The sequence below is a fragment of the Delphinapterus leucas genome, chromosome 1 (assembly GCF_059928025.1).
Source record: "Delphinapterus leucas isolate spDelLeu-1000000601 "Yukka" chromosome 1, BTC_Dleu_Yukka2, whole genome shotgun sequence".
Lineage (NCBI taxonomy): Eukaryota > Metazoa > Chordata > Mammalia > Artiodactyla > Monodontidae > Delphinapterus > Delphinapterus leucas.
The window spans coordinates 82,507,290-82,521,795 of record NC_143129.1 but is presented as its reverse complement, the minus strand read 5'-3'; the positions used below and the strand labels follow the sequence as shown (position 1 = coordinate 82,521,795).

The following is a 14,506-nucleotide window of genomic DNA, read 5'->3' as shown; positions in this document are numbered from 1 at the left end:
CTCACGCTCGCCGCAGCTAGAGGAAGACCCAACGCAGCCAAAAATAAATAAATAAATAAATTTATTAAAAAGAAAAAAAAAGGACCTCTTAAGGAAAAAACAAACCCTTGGGACTTACCTGGTGGTCCAGTGCTTAAAACTACACGCTCCCAATGCAGGGGGGCCAGGCTCGATCCCTGGTCAGGGAACTAGATCTCACATGCATGCCACAACAAAGATCCCACGTGCCGCGACTAAGACCTGGCACAGCCGAGTAAATAAATAAATAAAACAAGGCGAGAAAAAACAAACCCAAAAGTCACCACTCTTGGATACCTTTGACTCTCTGACTGGTTCATAGTTCACTGCATTTGGAAGGACAGGAGATGGCGCCAGAAGGCAGCAGAACTTGGTTTTAGCAGGGTTTCAGCCAACCCCAGAGTGAGCAAAGGGCTAGAGGGAGAAGTAGGAATTAAAACAAAGGCGTCAGAGTTTGAGTAGCAACTGTGGGGGGCTTTTTTTTTTTTAACATGTAGGGGTCCTCCTGACACTACTCCAAATCAGCCTGGTGACAACAGGAATATCCACAGTAAAGCCAAAGGTAAAAATAAAGGCAACTCCGATAAAAATTTTTAAAAAATAAATAAATAAAGGCAAGTGCCTGGAGTTTGCCTCCTTTCGCCCTCTCTCCTAGATACCAGGGCCTTTGTCCTTTTGGGAAGCATGAGGGCCTGGAGGGACTGCTCACTCAGAAGTGGGAAGGTGCTGATTTGGGGCTAAGACATCTTTGTGAAACATTATTCAGTTGTGTAGGCAAAATCCCAAAGCCCACCAGTAGTGAAACACTTCCCAGAAGGAATCACACACAAAACATTTTGAATTGAAACTTTAAAAATTAAAAAATTCATAGACAACCAGGAGGTGGCGCCTGGTAAGACACATTACCTACCTTGGGAGGCTGCATCACAGCCCCAGACACTCCAGGGGAACTCTGTCCTGGCAGAGGTCATTCTGTCCGGGCCTCTTCTTTCCTACCTTGCAAAAGATGTCTCTGCTTTCTTTCTTTTTTCTGTTCCTCTGTGTTAACTGTCCTGATTCCCAGGAAGTCTAATTTACACTTTAAGCCTTTTCTTCTTCTTAGATGGGATGAGTGGGGCTTTGGGGGAACTTTGAAACATAAAACTTATCTGTAAGGGAAAAGTAATTCAGAGGGTGATGAAAGAATTAAAAAGGAAATGACATCTGCAAAATGGCTTTGCTTTCCAGATCAATCACAGTGGACAGAAAAGCATGGTAGGCTCCTGCCTCTGCAGGGGCTGATGATCTAGCAGATGCATTATTCTGTTCACTTGGCTTTTATCCTGCACCCTTATTTAGCTTCCGCTCCCTTTGTTTTGGCTATTTATTGCTACTTGGCCGAAGCAAGGAGGGCAGAAGGAGCTCAAACGGGTGCATCTTTCTGGCTGTGACTCCGGTGAAGGGTATCAGGAAAAAGAGATTTCAAAGTCTGGCCTGAAGTTATCTTTGGGTTTCACATTCTGTAGTGAGGGATTTAGGATGTACATTCCAATCGGGATTTCCAGTCCCGTGGGGGAACAAACACCAGCCCACATTCCTGAGACTCGGCAGCCTCTATGCTCCACTTGCCCAGTTCTCTGGTGGCAGGTTTCACTCAGTCCCAAAAGTCCTGCCTCAGCCCTTTGTCGGGCAGGAGGGAAGACCCTGGGCCCCTCTTCCACTCCAACGGGATCACATGGTCTCTCTCTGCTCCCTCCCTCTCTTTCCCTGGAGTCCGCCTTTTTTCTGATGGTGGTAGTGATTGTTTCTAAGGTCACCCCGTCTCTCCTCCTGCCCTGGCCACCGTGCCAGGGGTCAGTGTCCTCTTTGGTGACAAAAGCCGCCCTAGATCTGGGCTCCCTGGGGAGGGAGATGGCTGGGCCTCACAGTTGGAGCCGCTGTCTCTCCAGGGTGTTGCTGCAGCCCCGCCCCCCGCTGGGCACACAAATGGTCTTTATTCAGCAAACAAAACCACCCCCCTCCCAGGCCACACAGGCACGTGGACCCAGCCTCACCGTGGGAAGCCGGTGGTGACAGGCGCAGGAGAAGGAGATCGCTCCAAACAAATTCTCTTTGCCTCACTTCTCTTCCTTATTTTCCACACCCCACGTTCTGGTCCTTGACTTCCTCCCCTCCACCCGCACCCTGAGTCTCCCAGCTCCTTCTCGTTTACCTCTCTCCTAACTCTGCACTCTTCCTAATCCAGGGCGCTCACATTCTGCAGGGCGTGGGGAACGGGTCCTCCCACCATCTGCCCTACACCATCCAGGGAGTTGCTCCTCAGAGGAGAAGCCAGATGGGGAATAAGAAACCCTGAGGGAGCTGGATGGGACCCCAAAGGATCGGACCCCCAAACCCTCCGTTCCTGCCCCCGCCCATTCCAGGGGACACCCTTCTCAACAGTGTCTGTGTGAATAGCAGAGGAAGGAAGAGCTCACCCCAGCTGCGCTCCTGAGCCAGGGCCAGGGCCCCTGTGAAACCTGCTGCGCTGCGCTCTGAGCAAGGCCATCCTGCATGCTTAATCGGCTATTTAAGGAGCTGTTCGCCAACAACCCAGACAGTCCCCACTCCCCACGTACACCCGTCCAGAGCCACCTTAAAAGCGGGAGGCAATTGTGAAGTAGCTGGCCAGCAAGTGGGGTGAAGACTGCAGAGGGAGATAAAAAAGAGAGGGCAGAAAGAGAGGCAGAGAGAGATTTATCCTGGGGACCCAGAAACTCACGGTACCCCACTGAAAACCAAATCCCCTGGAAGCCCGCAGAGGCACAAAGAAAGCAAGAGAAAAAGATAAATACACTCAACTCCAGGAAACTTCTCTTCTCTCTCCCCCACCCCTCCGCCTCTCTCTCTCCCCTCCTCTCTTCCCCCGTCTCCCTGCCCTAGTCCTCTAGTCCCCAAACTCCCAGTACCTTGTGTTTCTTCCAGGGATACCATGTTGTTCTTCACGCTCCTGCTAGAGGTGATTTGGACCCTGGCTGCCAACGGGGGTAGGTACATCTGGATGTCTGTGTGTGTGTCTGTGTGTGCTGATGTACACATGTTGCCATGCATGCTTAATGGAGGAGGAGGAGTGTAAGAGGAAGCCTAGGGCTAGAATAATAGGCTCAGGGATGCAGGGGGAAAGACGGACTGGGGAGGAGGCCACTTTCCTTCTTTTTCTTTGCCATTCCAGCCTTGCTGTTAGTGGGGATGGGGGCAAACTAGCCTGGGTCAGGATGTGTGCGCAAACTAGCCTGGGTCAGGATGTGTACACACACTGCAGGAGTCACTTTGCAGGCTGCAAATTCTCTCCGGAGCTCCTTCCCCCACTGCCCTGGTCCCAGGCAACCCTCCTGGTCTTCTTTATTTACAAACTCATCCAATTAGGGAGCCAAAGAGGCCTGGAGTGAAAGGATAGAGGACTGATGGGGTGGGGGGAATACTCTTGCCTCCTGCCAAACTCACACCCTGATCCCTGACTATGAACCTCATGGCCAAAGTCCCCTCTCGGTTCTATGGGGCGACTAATTTCCCGGTTTTTCCTGAAAGCTGTAGCAATAACAGTCAACACTCTTGGGCCCTTTACAATTTACACAGGACTTTCAGGAACTCCCAGGAGAGGAGGAAGGACTCTTGGGGGGGAACAGGCCGAGGTGCTCCAGGAATGTCCCCAGAACCCCTAGCCCTCATTTTTGTGATCCCTGTGCCTAGCACATAGCAGGTGTGTAATTAAAATTTGTTGGAAGAACAGGATGAGGGGGGTATCTAGAGGGCAGAAGGGGAACACAAAGAAGATGATGGTGAGGGGCACCCAGCCGAGGAGAGCTGTAAATTGCACCTGAGGAGAAAGGAACAAATTGGGGAAAAGGAGGAAGAGATGTAAAACTACTGTGCTGAGGATTTGGTGGGAGGGGAAGGGCAAGGCTCTCAGCCTACCCAGAACCAGGGAATTCGAGTTGTTGAAGTGTCCCACTGAGCTGGTGAGTGAGAGGCTGCCTCTAGCCCTCCCTTGCGCTGCTTTTCAGAATTGTCTGAACGAAGGGATGGGCCAGGAGAAGAGCCCAATGATGAGATAAAGGATATCTTAGAAGTCTGAGGGGTTTCTTTAAGGGAATAAGAGAGAGAGAGAGACAGGGAGGAAGTTAGAATTTTTCTCCAAAGTTTCTAGCAGTTTGAATAATGCAGAGACAACCCGCAGGAAGGCCTCCCTTTCCCCTTGAAGCAGTTTGGCCCTGGGTGAGAGCTGGACCAGCAGACCCCCGACCTTTTAGCTGGAGACAGGACTGCACGAGAGCCTGGCATGTGACCCAGCTGGCAGTGCCCTTTTCCACACACAACGCTTCACTTTCATCCTGTCCCTGCCAGCCTGGCGGCCTATGCCCACCCACTACCCTCAACGTGGAGCGGACCCTGCCCGATTCCCACCTTCCCCAGCCATCTGGGAATCTAGGGAGCAGAGGTTCCTGGTGATGGGGAAAGTTTCCTTTAGAGTTCCTGGGACCAGAGGAGGAACTTAAATGTTAATTCACAGCTCAGTGCCTTCTTTCGTGCAATGCTTCCAAGCAAAGGAATAATGGCCCTCTCCCCTCAGCAGCACTGCCCGCCCACAGTGAACTCCTTGCCCCTCTCTTTGTTCCAGTCCCTTTCCTCCAAACCCTACACCGTCACCTCAGCCCCATCTTCTAAGGGTTAGATTGGCTTGGCAGAGGCTGTAGAAAAGTGAGGGTTGGGTATTTTGCACATTTGGATTCAGGTTAATTTTAGTCTCCTGGCTTTATCTCTTTTCATTTCTCCTCCCCCTTTACTCAGCGAGCACAAGCACAGCCTGGCTGGTGATTTTAAATAGGGCCCCCCCCTCGACCTTTCCACCGAGGTGTCCAGTTTCAGGGCTTCCTTTGGGAAGTGCTAGAGCAGAGGGAGGAGAAAGGGGGGCGGGGTGGAGGAGGGCCCTGCCCCAGGCTGCACTGGCTGTAACTCAAATTATTCTGCCTTGCAGGTCAACACTGGACATATGACGGTGAGAGCAAAACCCAAGGCCTACCGACGCCCCTTTCCCACTGGGACCTCTTCACCTGGCAGGAAGACTTAGCCACGTGGGTTGGGAGGTTTCCTCCAGCTTCTTACCCTAGCTCCTTCCTTCCCCGACTCCCCATGCCCCAGCTTTCACATATATGATTCCTAGACGCTGTTCTAACAATCAAATCCCACACACCCTGATTCAGCAGAAAAGCCAGTTATGTCCTCAGTCAATCTGTGCGGGAGTGAGGGAGCTGGAGTGGAAAGGGAACTGGGTGGGGAAAGGCGCCATAAGCTTAGCTGCCAATTCTCCTCCTGGCTCTCTTTCTATCCTGATGGATCCTACCCCCACCTGAATCTGGAATTGGGACAGAGCTTGAGGTCAGGGGTGAGGAAGAGGTCGGCAGGACAGTTTGTGACCCTGGCAGAGGTGGAACCCGATTCCTTTGCGTTTCTGATTAATAACTTAAACCGAATTCCAGAGTCAATGCAAGGTCCAGTGTGAAAGCAAGAAGTGAATGATGGAAGGTCAGCAGATCTGAATCTTAAGGCCACCTGATAGGGAGTTCCCAAGAAGACCCTACCTCTCTAGGACCATTTCATTTCCCCAGTTTTCCTGCTCCTACTCAAATCCCACCTTTCTGGGTATGCGGGCTTTCTATCCATCCCCTCTTCCTCTCATTTAGCTTTCTTGTCTTCCAACAAGAGGACAAGTAAGTAAAAGCAACTGCTCCCCGTTCATCAGGAGAGCTGGGGAACCATCACTGCCTCTGCGTAGGTGAAGGGACTGCAGCAGCAAGTCCAGCAGGGGCTCCTTGCTCACCCAGCCCCGCACACCTAGGGGCTTCATCTGGGGTGGAGAGAAGTGCATTTCTGCCTCCACACGGGTAAAGCTGGGTGAAGGGTTGCTGAAGGGTGGTTAGGGGCTGGAGGACAGGACAGATGTCTGTGGTAACCCTCACCAGGTCCACATGGTCAAGACCACTGGCCAGACTCTTACCCTGAGTGTGGAAGCAACGCCCAGTCCCCCATCAACATTCAGACAGGCAGTGTGACTTTTGACCCTGAGTTGCTACCTCTGCAGCCCCATGGATATGAACAGCCTGGCACCGAGCCTTTGGACCTGCACAATAATGGCCACACAGGTAAAAAGACCAGGTCTCCAAGGAGATATAAGCTCCAGTTCCAATCTTAGGAGTCAGAAGTGAAGAAGCATTCTCCTAACTTCTAAATTCTCAGAAGGCTTCATCTATAAATTTGGAGACATGAGAATGGGGATCAGGCTCCTGATGGGAACTGAATGTGTATGATCAAGCTTTATGGGTGGGTTAGCATCATAGCATTGACTAGATCTTTACTAGAAAAGCAGTGGCTAGGACTTCCAGCCAGTGGTCCAGTGGTTCAAGCTCCAAGCTCCCACTGCAAGGGGGCACGGGTTTGATCCCTGGTCGGGGAACTAAGATCCCACATGCCACACGCAGGGCGCGGCCAAAAAGAAAAAAGAAAAGCAGTGGCCTATGGGAAGAAGTGGGTGATGTGCAGGGAGACAGAAAAGGCTGGCCAAATCTCCCCAAAGTGGTGGCAACCCAGGGGTGGGAACATATCCACATTCGTCCACCAACCCTAACTCGCTCTCTTTCCCTCACAGTGCAACTCTCTCTGCCCCCTACCCTGTATCTGGAAGGACTTCCCCGAAAATACGTAGCTGCCCAGCTCCACCTGCACTGGGGTCAGAAAGGATCCCCGGGGGGGTCAGAGCACCAGATCAATGGTGAAGCCACAGCTGCAGAGGTACCAGGGAGCAAAGCCTCGATTAGGACACAGTGGTAGGCACTGTCGGTGCCAGGGGAAAGGGAGGATCTGGAAACTGGGAAAAGTCATACTTGGGGGAAAAGGGCAAGCTTTGTGGGACAGATTTAGGGCGTGCTAGAGGTGGTGGTGGTGGCTAGGATAAAAGCTTTTGGGAGGGGGTGGTGGAGAAACATTAAATGATTCAATTCCCTCTCCCCTCCCTCAGCTCCACATCGTACATTATGATTCTGATTCCTACGAAAGCTTAAGTGAGGCTGCTCAGAGGCCTCAGGGCCTGGCTGTCTTGGGCATCCTCATTGAGGTCAGTGGCCCCCAATCCCTCCTTGGTCTCTCTCCACTTCCTCTGTATCCCTCAGTCCTATTTTGCCCATGTCTGTTGCTGGTCGCCCTCCCAAGACAAGTCAGCAACCCATTCTGACTATTTATCCTATACACAAATGTCTTACTCCAAACGTGGACTCATCCCGAACTCTCTCACCCTTTCCTCCCCATACAGGTGGGTGAGACTAAGAATCCAGCTTATGAACACATTATGAGTCACTTGCATGAAATCAGGCATAAAGGTGAGCCCTAAAAATCTATCTTAAGACAAAGTAACATCAATTAGGCTTCAGGGAAATTTCTCAAAAAGGCCTGAGAGGCCTGGAATGAGGCAGTGAGTTGGGGCCGGAGGTAGGTAGGGTGTTCGCTTCTAGGAACCCTGTCTAGGTAAGCAAGGGTGCAGTGAGAGGGAGATGAGTCCTAGTCTGTTCTTGCCCAGATCAGAAGACCTCAGTGCCTCCCTTCAACCTGAGAGAGTTGTTCCCCCCACTGCTGGCGCAGTACTTCCGTTACAATGGCTCGCTCACCACACCGCCCTGCTACCAGAGTGTGCTCTGGACAGTCTTCAGTCGAAGGGCCCATATTTCAATAGGACAGGTGAGTGGTGGAGAGGTGAGACAGCAGGCATAGTTGTAACCTCAAACCCTTTCCCACTCCCGAGAGCGAGTGCCACTTGTCCCTTAATCCCACTCTTCTACTTCTCAGCTGGAAAAGCTTCAAGAGACACTGTTCTCCACGGAAGAGGAGCCCTCTAAGCTCCTGGTACAGAACTACCGATCCCCCCAGCCTCTCAATCAGCGAACGGTCTTTGCTTCGTTCATCCAAGGTAACTGTACAGGGCTCGGAAAAGGAGACGGGAAACTGGGGGACTCAATGGCAGGAACTAGGGAACCCCTGGGAAGGAAAAGAAGGCTAACAGGGGAAGGGATTTCCAGGACTTGCTTGGACTGGGAACCACGCCCCAACCCCGAGTACTGGCACAGTGTGCTACTCCCAACTGGGGTGGGGATCTAGTCTCACTGACGCAAGTTTTCTTCCCTTACAGTGGGATCCTTGTATACCACAGGTAAGACAGGCCTACCCATGTATCGAGGGGTGGAGTGCAGGGTAGGGTTCTCCTCAGTGAGTTAGGGAAAAGCTCAATATCTATGTTAGTCTTAGGCTGACACCTTCCATCTTTCTCTCTCCCAGGTGAAATGCTGAGTCTGGGAGTGGGAATCCTGGTTGGCTGTCTCTGCCTTCTGCTGGCTGTTTATTTCATTGCTAGAAAGATTCGGTGAGTTCCTATTCTCCATTCCTCCAGTCCTTTCTTTGGCATTGAAAAACATTCGCCTACTCCACCTCGAATCTGTTTCGCCTAGGACATTAGCCATTTCCACGAACCATTCTCCCTTTCAGGAAGAAGAGACTGGGAAACCGGAAAAGTGTGGTCTTCACCTCAGCACGAGCCACCGAGGCATAGACTCCTTCCCGGTCACCACAGATGGCTTCCCCTCGCCTATCAGGGAGCTTCTAAAGTGGGGTGCAGGGACTGGCCAGAAAATACTGTAGGAGTAGGCTGACATCCCTCCTTCCTCCAGACAGCCCCTACACAGAGGTATGGACAGGCTCTCATTCAAGGAAGAACAGAACCTTCAGCCTCTCAAAACATGTAGATAAGGACAGCCCTATGTTGACAATGCAGAGGGTGAACTGTGTTTAGTTGTAGGGGAAGCTGGGGATGTGCCCCAAAGTCCCCCACCCCCTCATCTTTGTATCCCTGTCCCGAGATATAGTACAAGATCTCCCCTTAGGAAAAAGGGTTGCTGCTGCTATGTTTATTTCCCTCCATATATTAGGAAATTAAATTTGCCGACCCCGCCTCTGGCCTTACTTTGGGGGCTCTTGAGAATGGGAGAATTCCTTAATGTCTCAGATAGCAGAGGTGGGCAAAGGGTATGGAAAAGGAAGAATGGGTGAGTAACTCCTTCCACCCCAATCCTGGAGAAGGGGAGATCCACTGCTGGAAAATGCTTAACCCAGAGCTTCTGACATGTTAGACCCCCAGCCCAGATTTCTGCCCTTGTATCAAAGCTATGCTTGGAGGGAACCAGAGGTTGCCAGGTTAGGAGGGAGGTTGGAAAAGAGACATGAGAGGGCAGAAACCTCAATCAACATGTTATCCCCTCCTTTTAAAGCCAAGTTCCCCCACAATTATAAAGTCCTTTTTATTGGTCAAAATCACAATCACCTTGATTAAAAGGATGGGATACGCCATCCTCAGCAGAAAATGATACAGTTTATAGAAAACCTCCCCGCCCCCCCCCACATCCCCCAATTAAAAACTAGAAAAAAATCTGCCCTCCTTCCCTGCGATGTCACGGTAGGCTGACTCCCCCAGTGGCACTGCAGCTCTGGAGTGGGCCAGCTCCCCGCAGCACCCTCCAGTTCACCTTGGGGAGAGGAGGGATGCTGGTGGTCAAGGAGGTTGAAACATTAGTTCCAGTAATACCAGTTCCCAAACATGCACTTCCTTCCTTTCCCCCAAAGCCTGGGACCAAGGGGAAAGCTGGATAGATATAAGCCCAGCCATAAGGAGCAATTTGAGGAGGGAAAATATAGTCCAAGGAGGTTAGGAGAAGAATTAACACATACTTCCTCCCTCCTCCCGCTTCAAAAGAAAAAGGCAATTTGGGGGTCTTTATCACACCAGAAATGGTTCCCCTCAGACCTGAGAAAAAGACTTAAGATATCCAGTCTGGGGAGGGGGTACTGGGAAACTCAGAGCTCGTCTACCCTTGAACCTCCAATTGACTTCATCTCCACAGCAATGGCTAAACTAGGTCCCTTTTCTTGGCAACCTGCACTGTCCAGAACAGGAGATGGAGAAATACAGGGCGAGGAGATCAGGAGGGCACCCCAGGCCCAGGGGTCCCGCCCAAGGTTCCCTCAGTCCTCGGGTGGGATGCGCAGGGCAGAATACACCATCACCCGACTGTCCTCCTGCCGTCGGCCTGCAGAGGGGAATGGGGGTGAGTCTTGGGCAGGGTGAGAGCAGAGCACTGACACATGGGGAGTCCTGGACAACAAGGGGGGGGGTCCCCAGATGGTGGGGATAAGTGCAGATTCAAACCCACCAGTCACTGACTGGCTGAACCCAGACTGCTCCTGGTAAAGCCTAGAGACTAAAGGTCATGAGTGGACAAAGCAAAACCCTGAAGGTGGTGGAATAGACCGACGAGGAGACAGAGAATGGTGGGCAATGGACCCGGGCTAGGGCTGGGCTCAGTCACGGGCAGTGGGCAGGCAGGTGGGATTTGTCAGGCGATCAGTCCAGGTAGTCAGTCCTTACACGAGAGGCTGCGCTGGATACTTCGGAAGGACCCTCCAGCTGTGATGAAGGCCCAGAGCCCCATGGAAACAGTGACTGCATAGATGGGCAGCAGGCTGGCCTCGTACCAGGGGTTCAGGAATGTCTGGGGATGGGGGAAAGAGTAGAAAGGAGGTTAGATTCTTCCTCTAATCCCCATATTCTCTTTGTGCCTTTGACCCAAATCTCCCCCAGATATCTCACTCGGATCTCCCAGTCCTTCAGAACACCGATATCATCACGGTTAAGAGCATTTGTGATTTTTCAGCCCCCTCAGAGGTTTCTGCCACTCCTGCTCACCTCAGGCCATCTGCATTAGTTTGACTAATCCATTCAAACTCCTCCCTAGAGCATCCCCAGAGCAGGTTATACAATTGATGCTGAGGTGAGAGACGTCTAAAGACTCACCTTTCTGCCTCCTCCCAACGTAAGTTTTTAAATGTTAAGAAGTGAGAATATATTTCCCCTCCATCCCACTCACCATTAAGTTCTTTTCTCTCTAACTCAGGCCCCTGTCCCCAACTCACCAGTCCCGATGTCAGTAGGTGACTCCCAACCACCAGGCCCAAAGCCCAGTACCGTCTCCTCTCACAGGCATCAAAGAACACAACTCCCCAAAAGGTATGGAGCAGGATAATGGCTGCTGTCAGAAAGGCTGCAGGGAGGGAGATGGGGATGAGATACATCCCTCATCTTCTCCCAGCCTCCTGAGATGTTGAGCCAAAGAAGTCTCCCAGGGAAGGCCAATAAATCAAATCAGGGTCAGGGATGAATGGGGCATGGAGGCAAGAAAGAAAGTGGACCTTACCTGAAGTCAAGAAGTAATAGGGTGAGTCTCCATGGATCCCAACCACACCTGGCCCAAGAGCATCGGCCAAGATATTGATAACAGAGAAGACACCACTGATGATACCGAAGGAAAGACCAGAAACTGGGGGGGGGGGGGGGGGAGGGAGGGCTTCATCAATATCAAAGAACACTATAGCCTTATTACCAGTGATCCCTCCCCATTCCCAGTCACAGTTCCCCCACACCTACTCTCCCTCCAGACCACCTCTCCTTGGAAGTCAGGTATGAAGAAAAACAAGAAGCCGCTTAGGACATGTGGATGTTTAGAGGCTTCCCTGGGAGAGAGGAGTGTCCAACTCCCTCCTCCAGTCCCTCTCCCTTGGCTCACCATAGGCCATCTGGCGGATGGAGATGGGTGATCTTCCGTCCTCACTCAGCGATGCTAACCCCTCATCTGCCTTCCTGGGGTGGGGTGGGTGGGATAGGGAAAACATGAGGGAGGGCAGGAATCGCCTTCCCCTCTAATATCTTCCCTTAGTACCTCCTCGTTCAAACCACCACCCAGGGCTGCCCCACTTATAGTTCAGTCTTCTGCCCTTCTCCCCTCCAGACCACCCCAACTCCTTACTTAAGCAGCTTGTAGTAGGCAAAGCGGAACACCTCCTGTAGAAGGACAGAGACTGCAGCACCAAAAATCAGGAGGCCATACTGGAGTCGGGCATCCGACCGGTCGGTCACATGGACCAAGATGAACCAGACCACAGAGGCCAAGAGCAGGGAGACCAGCCAGAAAAATGCCCTGAGGAAAGACAAAGGCAATCAGACAAGCAAGCGTAGGGGGCAACCAGGGAAATCAAAGAGGGGAACCAACCAAGGCTACAGAATAAAAAGTGGAAGTTAGACTTCCGGATTGTCCAGGGAGACAGGGAGGAGATAGGATAGGTGTCTCCACCAAGGGAGTCTGTAGGGATCTGAACGCAGGGAAAGGGTAAGAAATCTGATTAAAGAGTCTTCAGAGTGATGAGAGCCAGAGTGTAGGAGGACAGGAGGGCGAGGTATCCATTCCTGGATACTCCCTTAAGGCCGGCCGAGGTCAGCACAGCCCCCTTCCAAGTCTTCGCCTTGGGCCTCCTCGGACGTCGCAGGAGGAGTATAGGAGGAATCTGTGCGATCTCTGGAAGGCGGAAACCAACTACAGGAAAGGGCGAATCACCCAGATCCCTGACTCGATCCTCTCCAATCTTCACCTCCGACTTGTCTCCCCCTCTCAGGCTCCCAGGCTCGCCCCAGTTCCTCCAGCCCCTTTCGGATCTCTCTCTTCGGCGTCCTCCCGCGTCTCCCCAACCCCTTAACTCACCCGGCGACCAAGATGATGACGCGAAGCGGGTCTCCTGCCACAGTGATCAAGAAAAGCGCAAAGGCCGGGCCGAAAGCGACGAAAGTGCATCCGAAAAACACTGCGGCCCCCATGGCTGGGCAGCTGGGGGCGAGGTGGGGGCCCGGCCAAGAGAGGCGAAGGGATGAAGCACGCCAGCCAGGGAGTCCGCGTGGGGTGGCGACGCGACCCCGTGAGGGGCGCGGTGCAATGTCACCCCGGACCCCCTGGAAGGCGGGGACACCGAAACCCCAGATACAGGTCGGCGCGACTTCCTCTACGGAGGCCGAGGAGGGGACAAACCCCTGCCGCGTCCCCATGGCCACCTCCCATCTAATCCCCACCCCCTGGAGGCCAATGGAGAACTCGCGGGGGCGGAGCTGCGGAGGGGGCGTGGCTTCACGGCGTGCTGGGAGTTGTAGTCCTGCCCTCCTCCTGGACCTCGGCCCTGGGAGTGGCTCCAAACTGTTAAACCAGTGGGCTGGGCCCGAGCTCAGTTTCCTGGTTCGGTTCGACTTTGGTCGCTGTTCCCTTTCGGTATTTTATGGGGCAGGGTGGTAGCAATCCTACGCTTCTTGAAGAGCTGCAGAGGGGGGAAGATCCTGTTGGAACCTAAAGGACAAATACAAAGAAAGCACAGGATAGAGGGTGCAGGGAGATAGGGACGGGTATTGTTCTTACTTGAATGAGAGGAAATGAGCTAGAGCTACTGCCTAAGAGATGAAGGTTACACTTAAAAGTAGGAGCTCTTTGAACAGGCTAGTATAGGAAGCATGCAATACAGTGTATCGCTAATGAAGCCTTCATCCGTAATGACAAGAGAATCAGAGGGAAGTAAAAGGAGCCCGGAGAGCAATGTTAGGAAGGTTAGAGTGGATTTTGAGTTAAAATCGGGAGTTAGAGTTGTTTGTAAAAAGCAATTCGAGCTATGGAGTTGGAAAATGACACCCCACCACCACTAGCCCGCCAAGTTACTCAGTTCCTTTTATGTCATACTTCCTCCATTTATTTTCTGAAAATGAACCTCAGTGGTGTCTTTTCCTCAGGCTGGACGCAGAGGATGCATATTAGAGCAAAAGAAAGTTAAAGTATGAGAAGTATGAGAAGTATGAGAAGAGGGTATAAAGTATGAGAAGTATGTTAAAGTATGAGAAGTTAAAGTATGAGAAGGTATAAAGTATGAGAAGTATAAAGTATGAGAAGTATAAAGTATGAGAAGTATAAAGTATGAGAAGAGGGTATTGTATCCTCATTTGGATGCAGGTGGGGTTAGTCCTTAGGGAGGATGTTTGGGAAAAAGAGTACCAGGATGGGAAAGTGAGGGAAACTGGAATATTTTTCTTGAGAGAGTAATCAAAGTACCCAAAAAAACTATAGAAATTCTTCAGAGAGAACCAGGCTTACTTTCCTTCCTGGAAATGATTTATGGCAATGTATAGATGTACATCCACATAAGAGTTTTCCATTTTTTTCCAGGAAATTCTGGAAAGGAGCTGAAGGAATAGATTATATAGATGTACGTGAGAAGTCACCATGCAAATCCTCCCCCAATAAGGTTAAGAGGGTGGGAACATCCTGGCCAGTGCTCAAGACTCTATTGTCTTGCTTCTGAGCAGAGCAATCCAGAAGAGATAGGGATAAGACAACTCTTCTCATCTCTCCTTTGAGCTGTTGCCACAGCATTTGCTGACTTAAGAACGGGAATCAAACCTATCTCGTTCATTGGTAGTTCCACAGAGACTTGCGTAGACTACTCATAGTAGATGTTGAATAGATGTTTATTAACTCCCTTAAAAAAAATACCTGCATTCTTTTCTTATTCCCTTGCC

The 14,506-nt window shown here is 51.5% G+C and overlaps 2 protein-coding genes across 2 annotated transcripts; one reads left to right on the top strand and one right to left on the bottom strand.

The window, feature by feature from the left end:
* Nucleotides 1-2,256: 2,256 nt before the first annotated feature.
* CA14 (carbonic anhydrase 14) lies at nucleotides 2,257-9,453 on the top strand. Its single transcript, XM_022564239.3, has 11 exons — nucleotides 2,257-3,023; nucleotides 5,012-5,032; nucleotides 5,997-6,176; nucleotides 6,680-6,822; nucleotides 7,049-7,144; nucleotides 7,340-7,406; nucleotides 7,604-7,761; nucleotides 7,870-7,990; nucleotides 8,210-8,230; nucleotides 8,356-8,440; nucleotides 8,563-9,453. Exons 1-11 carry the CDS (start codon nucleotides 2,969-2,971, stop codon nucleotides 8,624-8,626), a joined length of 1,011 nt encoding a protein of 336 aa, XP_022419947.1. The 5' UTR covers nucleotides 2,257-2,968; the 3' UTR covers nucleotides 8,627-9,453.
* A 528-nt stretch (nucleotides 9,454-9,981) lies between these two features.
* Nucleotides 9,982-12,989, bottom strand: APH1A (aph-1A gamma-secretase subunit). Its single transcript, XM_089916168.1, has 7 exons — nucleotides 12,660-12,989; nucleotides 11,931-12,101; nucleotides 11,691-11,764; nucleotides 11,322-11,444; nucleotides 11,041-11,168; nucleotides 10,496-10,619; nucleotides 9,982-10,157 (listed from the first exon to the last, which is right to left on the bottom strand). Exons 1-7 carry the CDS (start codon nucleotides 12,770-12,772, stop codon nucleotides 10,093-10,095), a joined length of 798 nt encoding a protein of 265 aa, XP_089772294.1. The 5' UTR covers nucleotides 12,773-12,989; the 3' UTR covers nucleotides 9,982-10,092.
* Nucleotides 12,990-14,506: the final 1,517 nt, after the last annotated feature.